Here is a 19,362-nt window from a genome sequence, read left to right on the forward strand (position 1 = left end):
TGATTCCTAATTTACGTTAAGATATACCTTTAAAAGAGAGTTATATTCCTGCAGAGAAATCAATATACCTTTGAGAGAGTTTTATTTACACTACATATTAATTTACTTCCTACGGACTAGGTTTACTTTTGAGCAAATTAATTTCTTTACATCAAACATTTCTTTAAAATGATTGAGAATACAGTTTTATATCAAATATAAGTTTATTAGAGAGTAAAGTCATTCTTACACAGTATCACAAGAAGATTTAATTCGGGAAAATGAGACAGAGTTTCTTGTCAAATTTTCTAAGTTGACAGATATTGTGATTAAAGTTGGCAAAAACAGCAAATTTCTATGACAAAATCTGGCCTTTTCCCAATACATATAATAATTAAACTTTACACAGTAATGATAATGATTTAAACAATTGAAATACCTACTTTATAAAATTTTAAGAATTGTTTATTAACTCAAATCTTAAGATCGCCTCCACCATTTTGGTCTCATGTAACATTGATCAAATTTACATTGTGAACTCTATTTTTGTTTATGGGGTGTGTGCGGTGAGAGTGTTTTACTATTTTTCTGTAGACTTTTCCATTAAGTAAATAACCTTTGAAAATTGTCTGTCCGTAGTGTTTTATTGTATTTTTAACAAATATTCATTTATGTATTCAGATTTTTACAAAACGTTTTATCATAAGATTTTTTTATAAGTAGGGACGCGATATTTATAAATACCTTTGTCAAAGTGGTTTAGGAATCGTGGGAATTTTGGGGGGATAACAGAATAAAATTCAAACTTCACAGTAGTGGAATCTTCTTCAATTGATGGAAGAAAAAAACCGAAATGAGTGGAAACTATAAATCAATGTTTTATTTTGATTTATATATAAATAAAATTTATATATATAAACCCAAATATCTTTAAAGACTTTATAAAAGACTCATATATTGCGGAAAACGCTTTTAAAACCAGTTATATTTAAACAGAGTCAAAGTCGAGCTGTTGCATGAAGGTTTGGTGTAAGTAGATTTAACGCATTCATGATGAAGCCAACGTTTAATTTAATTTCGAGTTCATTATATAATATTAGAAATAAAAATAAATAAATTCTTTAAAACTTTTCTTCTGTCTAAGAAAAGAACTGTTCAAATAGTTGGCAGATGGTCAAACTTTCGGTTGGAACCCAGGCTGAGATTTGATCCTGTTAACCTGCTAATACATTTGTTAAAAAATTGAATGAAAAAATTGTTTACACACATTTACAGTTTAACCCTTCAATACTATGTACCAGTAACAATCCTCTTAACCGAAACAATATATATCGCCCCCGCCCATTACTCTACTTGTACCTTTTTTTTTACCAAGTACAGGGTTACTGAATGAGACAGCAAAGACGACCTAAAGCTCTTTAAATGTGACGATTCCTAGGTTAAATGAAGTCTTCTACCTTGACTAAATCTTTTAATGATTAGGCAAAGAAAGAAACACGTTTCCTTATAATATAAGGAAACAGACACTATAAATTCTATACAATCTTCTCTAAAGTCTCATTCTTTGTGGGTAACCCTGTACATAGCAGAATAAAAACCTCCTCCTGTCTGGTAGGATATACTTTGCAACCCAATAGGATATACACTTCTCCCTACCCAGTAGGATATACACTCCTCTCATCCCAGTAGGATATACACTTCTCCCTACCCAGTAGGATGTAAACTCCTCTCTACCCACTACGATATACACTTCTCCCTACCCAGTAGGATATACACTCCTTTCTACACAGTAGGGTATACACTCCTATCTACACAGTAGGATATACACTCCTCTCTACACAGTAGGATATAGTCTTCTTCCTACCCAGTAGAATATACACTCCTCCCTACCCAGTAGGATATACACTCCTCTCATCCCAGTAGGATATAACGTCTCCCTACCCAGTAGAATATACACTCCTCTCTACCCAATAGGATATATACTCATCTCTACCCAGTATGATTACAACCCTCCCTACCCAGTAGGATATACACTCATATATCCAGCAGGATATACACTAAGGGACTGTAAACGTAAACGTCAAGGTTGACGAGATAACTCCTTACTTTTCAAACAGAAAATTGAATGCCTGTAATCGCGAGTGTACTGTACACTGAAACTCCTTTTTCCGCAAGAAAAATAGGGAAATATCCGCGAGCGATGATAAATNTGTTCGCAGATTTTCTAGAATTATTATTGAAAAGACGACATTTGAAGAATTTGAAGAAATCTGCGAATAAATTCAAAGAAAATTAGAAATTCAATATAATAATGAAAACGAAATTATCGATTTTAGCTTGATTTATTGACGAATTTCTTTTGAGAAATATTTTCCTAGACATCTAATTAGACTACTGTATAATTTTTACTTTATATTTCGTTGTCGTTATTTAATAATTAAAAAAAAACTAATTCTGAAAATGTATCCACCCCCAAAGTAGGAGTTTTGAACGTCGAATTTGCGCTCAAACTCAGGATTTACAAATCTTTGAAAAGTTTAATATGTTTCAAATGAATCCGAAAGAAGCTTTCCACAACACTGCATACTCAGTTCAACTACCTTACATAGCCGCGGTCACTCTCTTTGAAGAGGGTAGAGGGGGAACCAAAAATGGGAAGAAGAATACAAATGAACTGACAAATCTATTGAATAAGTTACCTTATATCCGGAGATCCATTGTGTGAACCATTAGTTGGTAGGTGAGGAAGTAACATACTCCCACTTCCATAGCTTCTACGGGAAACCTATACATTACAAGATTAGGATATTTTTTCAGTATACATTACAAGATTAGGATATTTTTTCAGAGATTAAACAGTTATAGGTATAGATGGTTATTCTATAAATTGTTTCTGTTACTTTAATTGGCGTGATATTTAAACGAAGAATGCACACATAGTAGATTAAATATAAAATGGACTACATGCATGTTTATAGACCAAATTGATATATGAAAATGAGAAGAAAATACGCTGAAGTTATTGATTTTCGATATTTGACAAAGCTGTTAAAAAAAATTTTGCTACAAACTGGAATTTTTTAAAATTAAGACATTTATTTTGACTAAGCGTGGAAAAAGTAAGTTTTTCGTGAATTTTAAAATACATAAGTGGCTTTAATATACTTCTGATTAAGAATTATCTTAAGAAAAATCACCGTCTAGTTTATAGAACTCTCGTCCTTAAACCTAATGCTTTGTAATATATAAGAATCGAAAAAGTAATTTGATTAATTTCTATTATTCCTTTTTCTGATATAAAATCTTTTAGAACACGCCAACTCCAGTCATCAATTTTAAAAGTTCTTTTCCTACTACAGAGTATAACAAGAAGAGGCCTTCGTGTTATACTCTGTTATACTCGTGTTATACAAGGTAGAACATGAAAACTTTTAACAGTTTTGATATTTAAACGACAATGATTCACTAGAACTATTAAAAATTTTTGTTAACTGATTTATACAAGTTCGTACAGATAGGTCAGTGATGAAGTCATTGTTGAGTTTTTTAATTTTTTTAAAAATTTTATTTTCTTGAAGCAAAAAGGTTCTGAACTATAAATACAAGTACGGCATCCTTTATACTAAAGATTTTACTCACCTCTTCTTCTTCTGGTAGCTTAAATGTAAAACTCTTAAAGAATGAATGAGTTAGCAATTGTTCACAAGACCAGCGCTTGCTTGGATCCTGTAGGATTTTCAATATTTAAATTCAATAAAAATAGACTTAATATCTTAGGATACGTAAATATCGCGTTTATCTTTTTATTTATCGTTTATCTTCCCAAATCGATAAAAAATCGATCTTGCAATTATTTTTCACTTTAAAATCTAAACTGCATTTTGCAGAATATGCTTCTAATACCAATTGCAAATAAAGTGTGTGTTGTGTTTATAAAATAAATTGTTTTATTTTCTTAGAAAAATTTGTTGAAACTTTTACAGCTGAAGTTGTCTAGAATTTATCATTAATAAGGAACACTGGGGGCATTCTTATAGTAAAATAAAACTACAAAAGGACACCACTCAGAACTAAACATGAGGTAAAGGTCAAATTGGATGCAATGGCAACTTAAAACTACATTGTTCCTCTCAATAACTCTCCGAAAAAATGAGTAATGATTGAAATTTAATACGTAAGAAAATGTCCAAAGCTTAATACCTTTGAATATTTTGCCACACCCTCAAATGTTCTGATCCCTAAATCTTTGCCACCTGATGGTGTAGACCTTTAATATTTCACATTTAAATTATTTGATCCAATAGAATTCAGAATATGAAATGTTTAATCTCTACGTTAATGGGTTGCAAAGATATAGGGATTAGAATATCAGGGTTTGTGACAAAGACATCTTTGACGTGACAGAAATGTGTTTGCTGTGGATAATAGTTTAGTGGGTTTTATTCCTCCTTATTTATTCTCCTTTAATTCAATATCAGAATTTAGTATTCAGCTGACCTTGGAACCGAACACAACAGTATGTGAATCCTGCAGTACACTAGAGCTAAAGCAACATGGCATGAGTGAATACTTTCTCTGCCATCATAAGAGTATACAATCAGAGCTGAAAACTTTAGAATGAGATATCACGACCACTTTATTAATCTGGAGATTAATAACAAGAGGAGAACAAGCGTAATTTAGTCTCGAGATAAAGAAAAAGAGTCGATTAAGCATTAATCCCGATATCCACCATTCAAAAGTCCCAGTTCAGTATAGATCAACAGGGATCTGGGCTAGGATGGCTCTGGAGACTGAGAATGGGAAGGAAACAATAACCTTCTCATCAGTCACCAGACCCCAGGGTTCCACCTTCACCTCCGTACCTAGACCTCAGGTTCCACGGGAAGAAAACCAAAGAAGCCTTCTTAAATTAGAAAGGACATGTCAAGGTTATAATGCAAGGGAAGTTAATTGCAGTTGCGCATACTCTCCCAGTTTCTCAGCAAGATGGAGAAAGTCATGACAGGTTTTTCTGTTCCTCCGCCTCATCATGTTCAACATTCACCTTCCTCTGATCTTCCTACCTCTTTCATGAACTCACAATTTGTTTTAGTCCGTGAGGATACCAGCCAACCTTCCCTTGCTTCTCTATACTGTGGTTCTTACTTAGTTGTGGAGCGGTGGAGCAAATTTTTCCGCTTGCAGATTGACCAGAATTGACTCCCTATCCGTAGACCACAACTCAGCTTAAACCTTTTTTCTCTGACTTCCCGGTAATTCCAGCTGCTCCTCTGCTTTGAGGACGTCCGCCTCTCTGCCATGGCAGGAACCTCCGGAACCTGCTCAACCGCGGACTCTACCTTATACAAGGAGAAGAAATCTGTAAAATTTCTTACTCAGCCTGATGTAATCCTTAGACAAAACCCTTACAGACAAGTTAGAGAAAGAAGATCCTGCTCTGCCTTGACTCCGCCGTACCTACTTTGGGGGAGTAGTTTGGTGGAAGACGATCCCAAGATTGGCAATAACTGAACGCGGCAATGGTATTCAAGTTGGAACACGATGATATATTTTCCACGTTTCATATTATATAGTTTTTTTAAGTTAGTTAATAAAATTAAGGCTTGAAACTTTGTCTATTGAGCGTAGCCAAACCTCATACCCAGTGGATGAAAACTGAACATTTTAAAGATTGCTCAATCAATCCGCACCACAAGTTGAACATACACCTAGTAAACGTATACACTTGCATTAAATGTGAAAAAGTATTTTCAATAAATTGCGACCCTATTCACTGTCCACAATCAAAATCCAATTATCCTTGTAATTATATTTCATTAAAAAATAACACTATTTTATCTTCGTATTCAAACTCATGCTTTTTGTAACTTTATAATTTATGTTAATAAAAATACTTACATCTTAAAAAATTATCAGAATATTAAAATAGCGAGAAAAAAAATTTGCTTAGAACCCACTGGGAATTTGATAATCGATAATGTTCATCGAACATTAAGAACTTAACAAACATTTGCAGAACTTTAAATCAAGATTGCATATAAGCATATTTAAAAAAACATGTTTATTAAAAATCATGTTTATGCATTTATAGTTTTATTAATTATTGATCCTTGTCCAAGCATTTGAGAGTAAAATCCACTCCGTCTTGTCCCAGATCCTTCGGTAGCCTAGTTAATATATGGTATTTATTATCTAAGTTTAACCTGGGAGATATACTCCTCTTTTAGTTTATTTCAGTTTTATGATCTACAGCATCTATATGTGTTTGTGGATTAAATGCTGAGGGTGAATTTCCAGAAGTAGTCTACATATATATATATATCAGAAGTTTTTGGATTTATCGCATTCATCGTTGGGGCTCGCTTCTAGGGACCAAACATGTAGGGGTTCATTTCCAAAAAGTGCACGAATATGAAATATGAACAGAGAGGTTTTCTTAATTCTGAGGATCGCGCATCCAAAGGATTATTTTCATTGCTGATATTTCTGGAATACGTGCATACATCAGTATGAACAATAATCAACATTTTTTGCATCAAAAATGATGCTTAACTGCAGTGATCTAACAAAATCTAATTTAACTCACTTACTGATTTAACTGTTCTGTTCTACGAGTTCTACCCTTGTCCAAAATTCCTTTAACTTTAAGAGTTTTGATTGACATTTCCCGTAAATTGGAGCGCATCGAGAGTATGCAACCTTATTATACAACCTTGAATCGAACACATCTAGGCCTGGTTAGTCTCAACGGGCACAGGGCGGAGTTGTATGATTAAAATAATTAAGTGTGTCTGTATTGATTAATATCTCTTTATATATAGATATATATTGATGTTTATTGATTTATACAAAAATATTAATGTATTTTTTCCCTGCAACAATTTTGTTGGATATGCATATCTTGTTGTTTCTCGACCAAAATGTGTACTTTAAAACAAAAATATAAATGTTGTATAAGTATATTTCCCGATGTCTACATTTGCTGGTCATCTCTGTTCTTTTGTTGAAAGAGCTTCATTCTCCACCATTAAGAAAGTTTGTTTCCATCATAAAAGTTGACATGATCCTGTACACGTGCCAATGCTCTAACAGATTCTAATAATCCGGTTTTTTATATTTAGAGCTTCTTAATTTTACATGTATGAATATGGATTGTTGGCAGTTATGTGCGATACGCATTCAGGCCCGTAGCCAGGAGGGTGCAGGGGGACAGGTGACCCCCCTTTCTTCTGAAAGGGGGGTGCAATGACGAATTTGCACCCCCCCCCCCTCCTAGTCCCATATTAAAGAAATGTTTCTCATAATTTTCTAAAATCTAGTTATCAATTATTTATCAGTATTAAATACACTCGATCTGTTGATTAAGCATAACGCAACATCTTAATTTACTCATAGTCACTCATTCATTAAATAGTTGTTTAAGCCTAATTAAAACAGTATGTTTTATTAATTATATGCATAGAGTCCCATGGAAATGAAATGATAATCTCCTGTGCGCTTACTTTTTGCCCCCCTCTTAACCCTTAAAAAGCTTTTTATAAATGAATAAGAAATGTAGATATATCATTATCAATTATCGTATTGCATAGTCAAAGTAATAAATGATATCTTGATTCTGTTAGTTAAGCAGTATGTAACCCTTAAAAGCTCAAATACACTTGTTAAAAGGTTAGTCTTTATAGTGTGCATTGACAATGAAATAAAAACAACCAAATACCACTGTAAAAACAATCCAAGCAAAAAAAAAATGTTCGCCTCCGGCGCGCCTTTTTGCACCTTCCCCTTGAAATATACGGGCCTGTACGCATTGGTCTTTATGATTGAAAAATCATTTATTGTTTAGTTAATAAAGATTAAAGGTTTACACCATCAGTTTAAAAAGATATAGAGATCAGACAGTTTGAGTTTGAGGCAAAGGCTCAATTTATTTATTCTTAGTTCAAAAGAAAAAATGTTAGCAGATCATTAATGCATAAAAAGTGTATTTTACAACAATCAATATACATCTATGGTGACCTAAAATCAACTATTTATGATGCAGAATATTCTGAGATACTGCTGGGGTTTTTAAACTAAAGGAATTGAGTCTTTGGAACAAAATCAAATATTTAAACCTCAATATCTTTAGAACTCGATGTTGTAAACCTTTCAAACTCAGATTATTTGATCTTACAAATTCATAGTTTGAAATATCTAAGGTCTGCAACATTTGGTTCCAAAGATATAGTAATTAGAAAATCAGAGTTTGTGACAAAGACTCAATTCCTTTGAGCCTATTAATGCACTTAAAAAGCCTCGAATTTGTTTAACACTCCTTGACTATTATCCAACGAATTGTTGATATTGAAAGTGTCGAAATATTAAAAAATTATGGTTGTTTTCAACGAAAAAATATTTCTAATAAAATAATTTTAATCAAAAGTTACAACATTAATATTAGAAAAAAGTAATATTACTGCTTAACACTTATGTTACCTGTTCTCAAGTAAGTAGTTCTACAATCCCAGCTGCTTAACAGTTACGTTACCTGTTCTCAAGTAGTTCCACAATCCCAGGATCAGGGATGCTCAGACCACAGAAAAACTCATTTGTCTAAAATCATTATTATTATCAAGAAAATTTAACCCCCATAAAAAAAATGGTACAAAAAAAATAAATCAAAAAAGCTTTGAAGCTAAGTATCAGACAAACAACTTTCAATCAAACCACTTGAATTTTCATCTTTAACCCGATTTTGCAACTCACTCACTAAAGCTTGCGATTATGGGTGCAATTTTTGCTGGGCACACACTGAGACTGTCAAATATCAATATTATCCGAAGGTTGTGATTAATTTCAGATTTAATTTAGGACTCCCTATAAAACCTTAAATATCTGCATGTGTCGAGGAATAAGATCTCCTAGGTTCTTCCTAATAAGATAAAGTTGATCAACGTCAGATTTTCCTGGCCAAAGAGCTTCTCCCTTCACCAGCTCAGCAAATACACATCCTAATAATAATAATAATAATAATAATAATAATAATGATAATAATAACAATAATAATATTAATAATATAATAATATACCTATGGCCCACACATCAACAGGAGTTCCATACTGTGTATCCCCGACCAATAATTCTGGGGCACGATACCATCTAGAAAATACATACTATTGAACTGGAATATTCAAATTCTTTCGATATTTATTCTTGTCAATCAAATACATGCTCATTAGACCACTATTGTAGTCTAATGTCCTTATATGTTTGTTATAACTACAATAATATGGCAATTTAATTTATTTACAATGTACAATAGGGCAGTTGCCTGCCTGCTCCCAAGCAGAACAGACCTACTATGTGATTCCAGAATTACAGCTGGAAAAGTACTGAGTTTAGATACGCATCTGTATCCTGCAGGGGAAGCAAAAATAGATTAAAACAAAACTTTCATCTTCTGCTTGGTGCACTGCAAGAGGAGTTTAACCCCTCGTGGGAATACAAGCCAAGCACAACGATACCAAAGGACTGGACTGCTATGGAAGATTCCTCTCAAGAGAGTTTTCAGGGATCACAACTCCACATTTTGCATAAGGGGTGAAGTTATGGGTTTCCTTAATCCCCCCAACTGGGAAACCGTATAAAATGAAGGAACACAGGGAGAAATCCCCTATACCCTTCTTCCTACAAACCTCCTTATCTCTCTCCTACCTGCTCCACAACTCTTTGTCAAAAAAACTATTGGGAAAGGCCTTAAAGTGTACAAACAAGAAACAAGAAGCAAGAAGAAAAAATAAATTGAACAGAAAAAAAGTGGAAGGGAAATCTCTTGACAGTAGAGCCCATCTCTAAAAAAAAAGATAAACAAGAAAGAAGAAGAAAACTTTGAACAGGAAAAATTAGAAGGGGATTTGAGCTTTACACTGTCTAATTTTTTTCACCGATAGTGAATGAAGACAAATACACAGAATGGCAGATGTCCTATCCCCCCCCTCAACCTCTACGTCTTACTTGAGATAAAAAACTGGAAAATGTGGAGCCCCCTACACACACCCCATCCCCGCCACCAAAAAAAAATCATTGAAAGTGTGTAGGAATGCAGGAGCTGAGGCAGTAACTTGACTCAAGCAAAATTTGAAGCAAAACTCGAACAGTTCTCTACTGAACTGGAGGTACTGATATGGACAGGTTCGTATGACAGTTAGTGTGCAGTTGTGGTGGTGATATATATATTCATTGGCCTAGCCTTTTTATCAAGTTGATACACTAAATTATCGGCTGGAAATAAATTCCCTCCCTTTGATGGTTATTTTTGAAGAGAGCTCGGCCTTGATTTCCATGGATTGAAGGTTGATTGTTTATCATTATTAATAGTTCAGCTGTATTTACGTTGGGCCACCCTGTACAAATATTTATATATTGTCTTGAAAAATATAAATTTTAATATCTTAAATGTATGCATATTTCAACTGAAAAAATGAAATACTATATGTAACTATATATATATTAAATATAAAGTGAATGAAGTGGGTATCCTTGAGAAATCTTATTACACCCAGAGGATTAGGTTTCTGCACTTTATTAAGAGGTTTTATCAACCTCCTGGGAGCTGACAAACATAATTCTCTACTTTATAGATTTAAAAGCAGCTATTCAATAGTCAGGTGGTCATAACTGCTAAACCAGATGTCAGCTTCAGATGTTTTTGAAACCACAGGTTTGTGTGGAGTATGGGAATTGAACCGATGAACACCAGTCTGAACACCAAACAAGTTAATGGCTGTGAACAAGTGTGCTTAACTTTTTGATTGGAGGTCGTCTTCTTAAGCTAACTGCCACTGATATTTTTGACCTAAATGTTCTCTTTTTCTGGATCTGTGTGCCATTTAGCATAAGAAGACGACCTCCAATCAAAAAGTGTTATAAAAGAAATTGTTCTTAGAATTTTGTTTAACATTAGAAATGCTTGGAAGCTTATTGCATTCTTATTGCGAAATCACCAATCTCAAAAAAGAGTACATTTAGGTAAATAATTGGAGTTCCAGTTAGCTAACGAAGACGTGTCATAAAAGAAATTGTTTTTAGAATGGCTTTTTACATAAGAATTTACTATTGCTGTAATAATTTAAAGCATATTGCATGCTTATTGCGAAATAACAGATTTCAGAAAAGGAGTATATACAGGTCAAAACTTGCAGTGCCGGTTAGCTAATGAAGACGACCTCAGATCAAAAACTGACATAACATATTTGGTTCATAGAACTGTTTTTTACATAGAAATGAATTATCGCCGCAATTATTGGAAGCCTTTTTCTTGTGTATTGCGAAATCAGGGATCTCCAAAAAACATAGAGGTCAAAACTTGCAATGCCAGTTAGCTAACGAAAACGACCTCCAATCAAAAAGTGTCATTAAAGAAATTGTTCTTAGAATTGTTTTTACATAAGAATTGACTATCGCCGTAGTTCTGTGATGAAATTTTTAAATTTACTCCCCCCTAGGTCAGTATATTAAATATTATGTATACCTGGCCTGTATATTAAATGGTCTATATATTAAATATTATGTATACCTGGTTGCAACATAGTCTGTGTATTTATCCCCTGGACTAATCATTCTAGCGAAACCAAAGTCACAAAGCTTTACTACCCCTTCCTGGAAAAAAGGAAATTTAAGCTTAATTAAATTGATAAGTATAATCTCTGTCTCTCAGAAATGCAGGATATATTATACACAGCCTTGGCTTAACAAAGCCTGCTTCGTTGAGGTCTCTGAATGTTGTTTTTTATTAAACCTTGACCTATCAAACCAAAAAAAGAATTTCTGAGGTTCAAGGAGATCCGAACTTTTAGGGATAATCTAAATCAATGAAATCTTCTTAAATTTTCGTATAGATTTTGTTTATATATTACTATGCCCAAGCCGAAAAGCTCAAATAAACTAGAATTAAACACTAGACAGTGAGTTTAAGTCAGTCTGAGCTTTTAGAATAATCTTTAGAGATCTTTTTGCATCAAACAGAAAACTGTTGAATAAGGTAAGTAAGCATGTTGTTATAAAGTAAAAAAAGGTAAGTTTGCATGTATAATATATAAGAAAAAGGTTAACGTACAAAATAATTAAGTTACTTTTAATTTAGATATAAGTTGTAAAGATCAATATAAGATCAATATATTATTCAACTAGTGTTATAATTTCCATTCTTTAATGCTCTGAGTTGGAGCGTTTAAGGAATATGATAATCTTATGAGGTAAAAATGTAATAATGGAAATTCTTCATTACATTTTTATCCTCATAAGGTTATTATTACATCATATTTGTGAGGTACCATTATAGTAAAATTATAGTAAAAAATAATTGTGGTGAAATATACGACTTTCAAGTTGGAACAGTTAACCTTATGAAATATTGCAAATAAGCGTTATGCTCTCTTGTTCTGACTATCACTGTTTTTTATTTGCTAATGTTACAATGCTAAAATGTTAAAAACCATTTTATATGTAAAAATTGGTTCTTAATTTGAAAGCAATGCATGTGGTGTGATTGTATCCTTAATTTAGTTTGTTTGTTTACCAATTTCTAATGAATTTGTTTTTTCAAGTGGATATTACATTTAGATACAGAATGTCGAATGTGCCCTAAGTTTTTTAGATGGGGACGGGGAGAAGGCATTGGAGTGGGTTGCCTTAATCTACTGAACAAATCCGTGAAATCATTTACAGAAGAAATCATTTCCAGGATATGAGATCCCAAATCTTCCAAAAAGAGGAGATAAAAGCAGGTTATCTAGTAAGAATCAGTTCGACATAAACTGATGAAGATCTTTGTCTTTTATTCATGAAGCAAGATTTACTGGTTTGTTTTCATCGCTATGGAGTGCTAAGACCCCACTAAAAGTTTGTAACACTAGTATTTCAATGATAAGTTTTTATAAACTAACATTTTTGGTTTTGATTGTGGTTTCATTTCATCATCTCCAGTTATGCGAGATATGGTGACTACTGACTCAGGACTAAGGTACTTTAAAACTAGTTTTAGCTGTAGGGTGGGGGGCAAATTGACCTCTTTATTCTGTCTAATTTGTTTAAATATTACAACTGAATTTGGAATTTTGGAAACCAGTTTTATTGTTCAGTATCCAATTATAAAGTGAAAAAACAATTGATTGAAATTGTGAAGATATGACAACCTTTACATTTTTGAAAAGCTCTGACCGTACTATTACAAGAGATTTGCAAAATCATTTAAACTTAGTTTGCAATGAAGAAAAACTAAAAAAAAATGAATAAAGTAGGCAGTCGGGCAGTATGCTTTGAGACTCGACAGTTTGGACGAAAATGTCCAATGTAAGGCTAAAAGCATTCTCCATTTTTTTATGTAAAGGTCAGAAATGTTGAATAAACATAGGGGTTCCATTCTTCTGTCAGGACTAGGGTTGAGATTTAAATGGATATTACTGAGTTAAGGTATATCAATACTTCAAAAAACGAAAAAGGTAAGTAAGCATGAAAAGGTAAGTGAGCATGTTTTACTTAAGTAAAAAAAGGTAAGTTTGCATGTATTAATATAAAAGAAAAAGGTAAGTGAGCAATGTTGTTATAAAGTATAAAAAGGTAAGTTTGCATGTATTAATATAAAAGAAAAAGGTGAGTGTGCCCTGTGCATGTTTTCAGTACAGAATAATTAAGTTAATATCAATATTGATCTATGTTGAAAAGATCAATATAAGGAGCGTTTAGGAATGTATATTCTTCAACTAGTGCAATAATTTCTATTCTTTAATGCTCGGAGCGTGTAAGAAAATACCTTTTCTGACCGTGTAATGATTTCCTTTCTTACACGGTCTGAGCGTTAAAGAATGAAAATTCTACACTTGCAGTGTAAGAATAAGCATTCTTGAACGCAAGGAAGCGAACAATATTAAAATTACTCCTCCTGAACCGTGTAATAATGGGAATTCTTACACGATACGTTTTCTACTATGGAACCGAACAGATATGATATATAATATACATTCTTTCACGCTCTGATCGTGTAATAATTCGTGTAATAACATGAACGTCAAAAATATAATATACATTCTTTCACGCTCTGATCGTGTAATAATTCGTGTAATAACATGAACGTCAAAAAATGGGAATTCTTACTCGATTAGTTTACTACTTTGGAACCGAACAGATATGTTATGATAGATATTATGTTGAGATTTAAGTTAAACCAGAAAATAATGTATAACTTTTTTACTTTTCCTTTTTTCTTTTCATTTTTTCATTGCAAAATAGTAGGTATACCCTCTATGTACTGTGGTTTACAGTAAAATAGTAGGTATACCCTCTATGCACTGTGGTTTACAGTAAAATAGTAGGTATACCCTCTATGCACTGTGGTTTACAGTAAAATAGTAGGAATACCCTCTATGCACTGTGGTTTACAGAAAAATAGTAGGTATACCCTCTAAGCACTGTGGTTTACAGTAAAACGCCTTTAGTCATTACTGTACATACCTTTAGTAAATCTGCTCTGAAAAACCTGCACTTACAAAATTTGTTGAAATTTGTTAGAATTTGCTTAAAGGTTAGAATTTATAATTCAGAATATAAAAGTTGAATATTGTAAATGAGAAATTGTTGTTAGACTGCTAAACTTGAAACCTTGAAAGGTAAAGTGAGTAAAGTTTTGTTCAAGTTTGAATGGAAAACTATTTTTAAATCATTTTCAATCCTCAGCTGTCTTCCTATCTTTACCGCAGCATTCAACCCACCTCTCACTCTTCTACTTTCTCACAATAAATACATTTGTATTTAAGTAGTTTTCGCTCAATGAAAGTGATATCAATCTAAATACCATGATTTTATTCTAAATTTGATAATTGTCTAACCAGTTACGATGGTTAGTGTCTCCAAAACCATTAAGTGTATTTAAGTCGTACAACTTACTAGTTACTTTATCATATTTCTATTTTTCCACTGATATTAACTTAGAAATATAATGTATTGTTTATATATATTACAGATCTTTATTGAATCTTTGCCAACGACTTAAATTTCCTTATCTCTATATCTTTACCACCTGATTGTGTAAACCTTGCATAATTCAAACTTAGATTATTTGGTCCAACAGAATTCACAGTTTTAAAATTCTAATGTTATACGACATTTGTTTGCAAAGATATAGGGATTAGAAAATCAGAGTTTGTGTCAAAAACTCAATTCCTTAATCATAGTTTGGTTGGATTAAAACATTTTATTTAGCCTTATTCTATTTTTCTATCAATTCTAAGGACTAACAACTAACACAAATTAAATAACCTGATTATTAAAAATTGATAATTTGATTACTAAAACTTTTAAAACTTAAATTGTTTTATGTAACAAAAATCATATTTTGAAATATCACAGGTTTTCGACATCAGACTGGAAAGTTATAGGAATTAGGAAATTATGATTTGTTGCGAGTGATCAGCTCCTTTTAAGAGAAAATTAGTTTTCATCTTATCTTATGATACAAAAAATATAAATTAGCACTTGATTTGATTTGTGAATATTAAAATGCTAAAACTGATTTCCCAAGTCAGAAACCATTAACTAACCTTGGTTATCAAAATATTCTCTGGTTTCACATCTCTGTGTAAACAGTTGTGCAAATGGCAAAAATTTACAGCCTAACAATCAACATTCAAACATTGGACAAGATTCAAACATAACAATTACTTATTATAACTTATAGTAGCGAAAATAAATTATGTCATTATGTTTTCTGTTCCTGAAGTGTTTGCCAGATGATAGTTCTGGTGAGCTGCATGGGAACCCCCTTCGGATACTTCTCTAGCTGGTTCAGAACGGTCAACTCACAAAACTCAAAAACAAGATGGAGTTTCCGCTTTCGTCTGCACGCAACACAACTTTCATATTGTTTGCTGTACAATGTACGCTGAAAACTATGATTTATTTTTCTTTCTCAGCAATATGGGCAGTTGAAGTAAATACATAACTAATCTATATAATAAAGCTCATATATATATATATATATGTGTTCGCTAAAGCTTACCAAAAGGCTGGAACAAGGTGCCTGAATTTGTTTGTGGAAACCCTGGGGGTGACATAAGCTAAAAAAAATTCGATTTGACTCAACTTTTAATTGGAGAACTCGGTAGAACCGACAGAAAGTACTATTCAGGTAACGTTTAATGTCGAAGCAAAGCTGGATTATCAAGGAAGTTATGTATAGGAGGACAAAAAAGTAATAATATGTATTTAAATAGTTGGCACATATATGGGGTCTTGGGCGTAGTCAGGTCCAGGTCCAGGAGAAAGAGGGATTTTTTTCTTTCGCCAATTGCGGCAAAAAAAAACCTGGAAACCATAGAGTTTGATGATCCCCCAAAGAATACACCTCTGTACGAGGTATCTAATATTTATAAAAAGATTCATTAAACGTAAAAGTGAAATTTCAAACAAAAAATCAGAAAAGGTGTAAAGAATGATTTTTAGAAAGTAATTCCTGAAAACTTCTATAAGATTTACTAGGTTCGGATGTTTTAAATTCTTCAACATTCTGATTTCTCGCAATGCAATCTTCTTAATCAATGGATCGTCTTCATACTCAACAAATTTCTAATAATAAACATTAAGTTTATACAATTAGGGTTGTTAATCGTTTTTGAAAACGATCGTTTAACGATCGTTTTTTTCGTTTTCCTATAGATTTTTGTTTCGTTTTCCAATCATTTTAAAACAATCGTTTTAAAAACTTTTAAAAAAACGATAGTTTTTAAAACGATCGGAAAACGAAACAAAAAACGATGGGAAAACGAAAAAAACGATCGTTTTACAAAAAAATGAAAACGTTAACATCCCTATATAATACAATAGGATATAACAAATACTCATGGAACATATTTATTTACTCCAACATCATTCATGAAAAATCCACGCATATAGACTAACTTGTTTTTATTACTCACAGGTATTGGGTGTTTGACTCACATGAATAGGTTTACAACAAATGGTTAAAATATGACTCCAGCGGGCAAAGATGCATATTACATAGACTGTATTGCAAAGCATTGTTGGTAATAATATATATTTATTGTAAAAACTTAAGTTTTGGTTTTAAGCGATAAAAGTTTTTTGATGGAAACAAACTAATCCATCATAACAGAATATAGCTAAGAATTAAAAAGGCTTGAGATATGAAACTTTAAGAATATTTATTTAAAAAGGCAGTTTAACCATATGAATAATTTTTGTGTTTTTATTTTCAATTAATCAAATAAATGTACTATAAATAAAACTGTGCAATTGTACAAACGATCACGTATTTTTATTCTTTGTGGTAAAAAAACATACTTTGAAGCGACGTTAATGACTATTGGCAATAAAAAATTGCGGATTAGATATATTTTTAAAAATACTTGTAGTGAACATTGTAGATGTACATGTAAGTATAGCTTGTATAGACAAGATAAATGTGTAATGGTAACATTGCAAACCTTATTTCTGTTTTCCCCTTCCATCATACATTATACCTTTATGGCGACAAGATGTCCTGTATCTCGAGCTCGACATTTGTAAACTACTCCGTAGGATCCTTCTCCTATCTTACTCAGCTTCTCATACCGTTCCATAAGCCTGGACGGAGCTCGAGACATCTAAAATTACATTTTATGGATAATATGGATATAAACAGGAGAGTTTATCCAAAAGAATTTATAGTACCCTATAAAAACAAAAAAAAATATGATTTAAATTCCAATCTCCAATTTGATTTTAGAACTGTAGTTGCTTTACTTACATAAGCCTGTTTTAATAAAAAAAAAATTTATAAAAAAAACTTTCATTTGACTTTACATATTTGACTGTAACTTTGCCTCAGCAATTATTATTTTATTTTATTTAAATTATTGTTTTGAACACGAATTTGTGTAAGCTTTAGATTTTGATAAATACAAAACAAAATAATATGTCCGCGCGTTTCATTATTGTTGTAAAAATTGCAGTAGTTACAAAAAAAGTTAATATCTTCTACTTAAACATAAAACTGTGCTTGATTTTTTTTATTGGCGTCATCTACGTGTTTTGCTAAAGCCAAACTTTTCATACATTGTATTGTACAAAAGTGTATAGGGGGTTTTCAGTCTTGGGTTTAGGCACTCATCTGTAAACATCAGAGCACTTGATTCTTTGTGCAATTTGAATTTGATGATTTAAAAAGATAACCAAATATGTAATTATATATGGATACCTTTTCATTCCGGTGGAACTTGATATATTGAGAGGGGAGCAGCCTGATCAATACAAATACTCAGGAAATAAAGGAAAGAGACTTGTAAAAAAATCTATCTGAAATATTTAACAAGCATTTAACGGAATTCAACTTGCAAGTTTTCAGGTCGTATATATAAAGTCATACTAAGAAAGATCGTCTCGCTAAGTTGAACAGCTCGTGAATGATTCAAAAATCAAAACGAATAGTAATTACAAGAAAATTGCAAACAATGGACATCTATTTTCAGATTCAACTCTGACTAGTTAAGCGTAGTTACCAGCAGCTTAAATAAGGTTTAAACAGATTCATTTTTAGGCTCATTTTAAATAGCCTTTCCCATGAATGTAAAAAAAAACAATCAAACGTGGTCAAAATCTGGAATATTTTAGTAAATTAGGACAATTTAAAGAATAATTTCTTCCCTAAGCACTCCAGTAATTTCCCTTGTAATAAAACTTCACCATTTTCTCATTAATAAAAATCATTCGTCACAAGAGGTCGGTTTATAGGATATAGTGTTATAAATTAATCTTCAAGGACCTAACTAATTAGGCCGGGTCCGTACACAGTATCAGTGTACAGATTTGTAAATTTTTTTAGTGAAATAGAAGAATAGATGATTCAGGTAGTCCTAGGATTAAGAAAGATTAAATAAAAGGAAAATATTGATGTGGTTGTATACTTTATACTGAGTGTTGCAGCTGTATCCAATGTTAGTAAGGTAACCAAGGTAACCATAGAGATATAACCCCAGAACCTTTCCTTCTTAACAAACATACATACACCCGGACACACATACATACCAACCAGGGGAATTATACAGCACATACAACTTTAAATATATTATTTTATACCATTTTGTCAATATTATAAATCTACATTTATCATCAGTTATAATTTCATTTTATTTTCCACTCAGTTTACAGATTGATACTCGCATGTATCCATAATTATCTCTTTCATTCCTTCCATAAATAATAAAAAAAAATCGATTTCGATTTTTGAAAAATACAAATTTTTTATTTTTTTTGCCTATGTTACCCCCAGGGTACCTCAAAAATTTTCAGCCCATTCGGTCCTGCCGTTTGGCTGGCTATAGGATTCATGTATACGAATGTCTTGTTTTATTA

At 32.2% G+C, this 19,362-nt stretch overlaps 1 protein-coding gene across 2 annotated transcripts; it reads right to left on the bottom strand.

Annotated features, from left to right (window-relative positions):
- Positions 1 to 65: 65 nt before the first annotated feature.
- Positions 66 to 18,302, bottom strand: LOC111696077 (cyclin-dependent kinase-like 4). Of its 2 annotated transcripts, none has more exons than XM_023465614.1 (13): positions 18,209 to 18,302; positions 17,493 to 17,615; positions 16,466 to 16,578; positions 15,728 to 15,851; positions 15,555 to 15,626; positions 11,537 to 11,619; positions 9,050 to 9,120; positions 8,848 to 8,972; positions 8,510 to 8,574; positions 6,092 to 6,149; positions 3,619 to 3,705; positions 2,679 to 2,764; positions 66 to 1,198 (listed from the first exon to the last, which is right to left on the bottom strand). In XM_023465614.1, exons 2-13 carry the CDS (start codon positions 17,613 to 17,615, stop codon positions 1,135 to 1,137), a joined length of 1,071 nt encoding a protein of 356 aa, XP_023321382.1. In that variant the 5' UTR covers positions 18,209 to 18,302; the 3' UTR covers positions 66 to 1,134. The 2 variants fall into 2 exon arrangements, with proteins under 2 accessions (XP_023321382.1, XP_023321375.1); XM_023465607.1 differs by having other exon boundaries at positions 66 to 1,201.
- Positions 18,303 to 19,362: the final 1,060 nt, after the last annotated feature.

Source organism: Eurytemora carolleeae, unplaced genomic scaffold (genome assembly GCF_000591075.1).
Source record: "Eurytemora carolleeae unplaced genomic scaffold, Eaff_2.0 scaffold11, whole genome shotgun sequence".
In the NCBI taxonomy this organism is placed as follows: Eukaryota; Metazoa; Arthropoda; class Copepoda; order Calanoida; family Temoridae; genus Eurytemora; species Eurytemora carolleeae.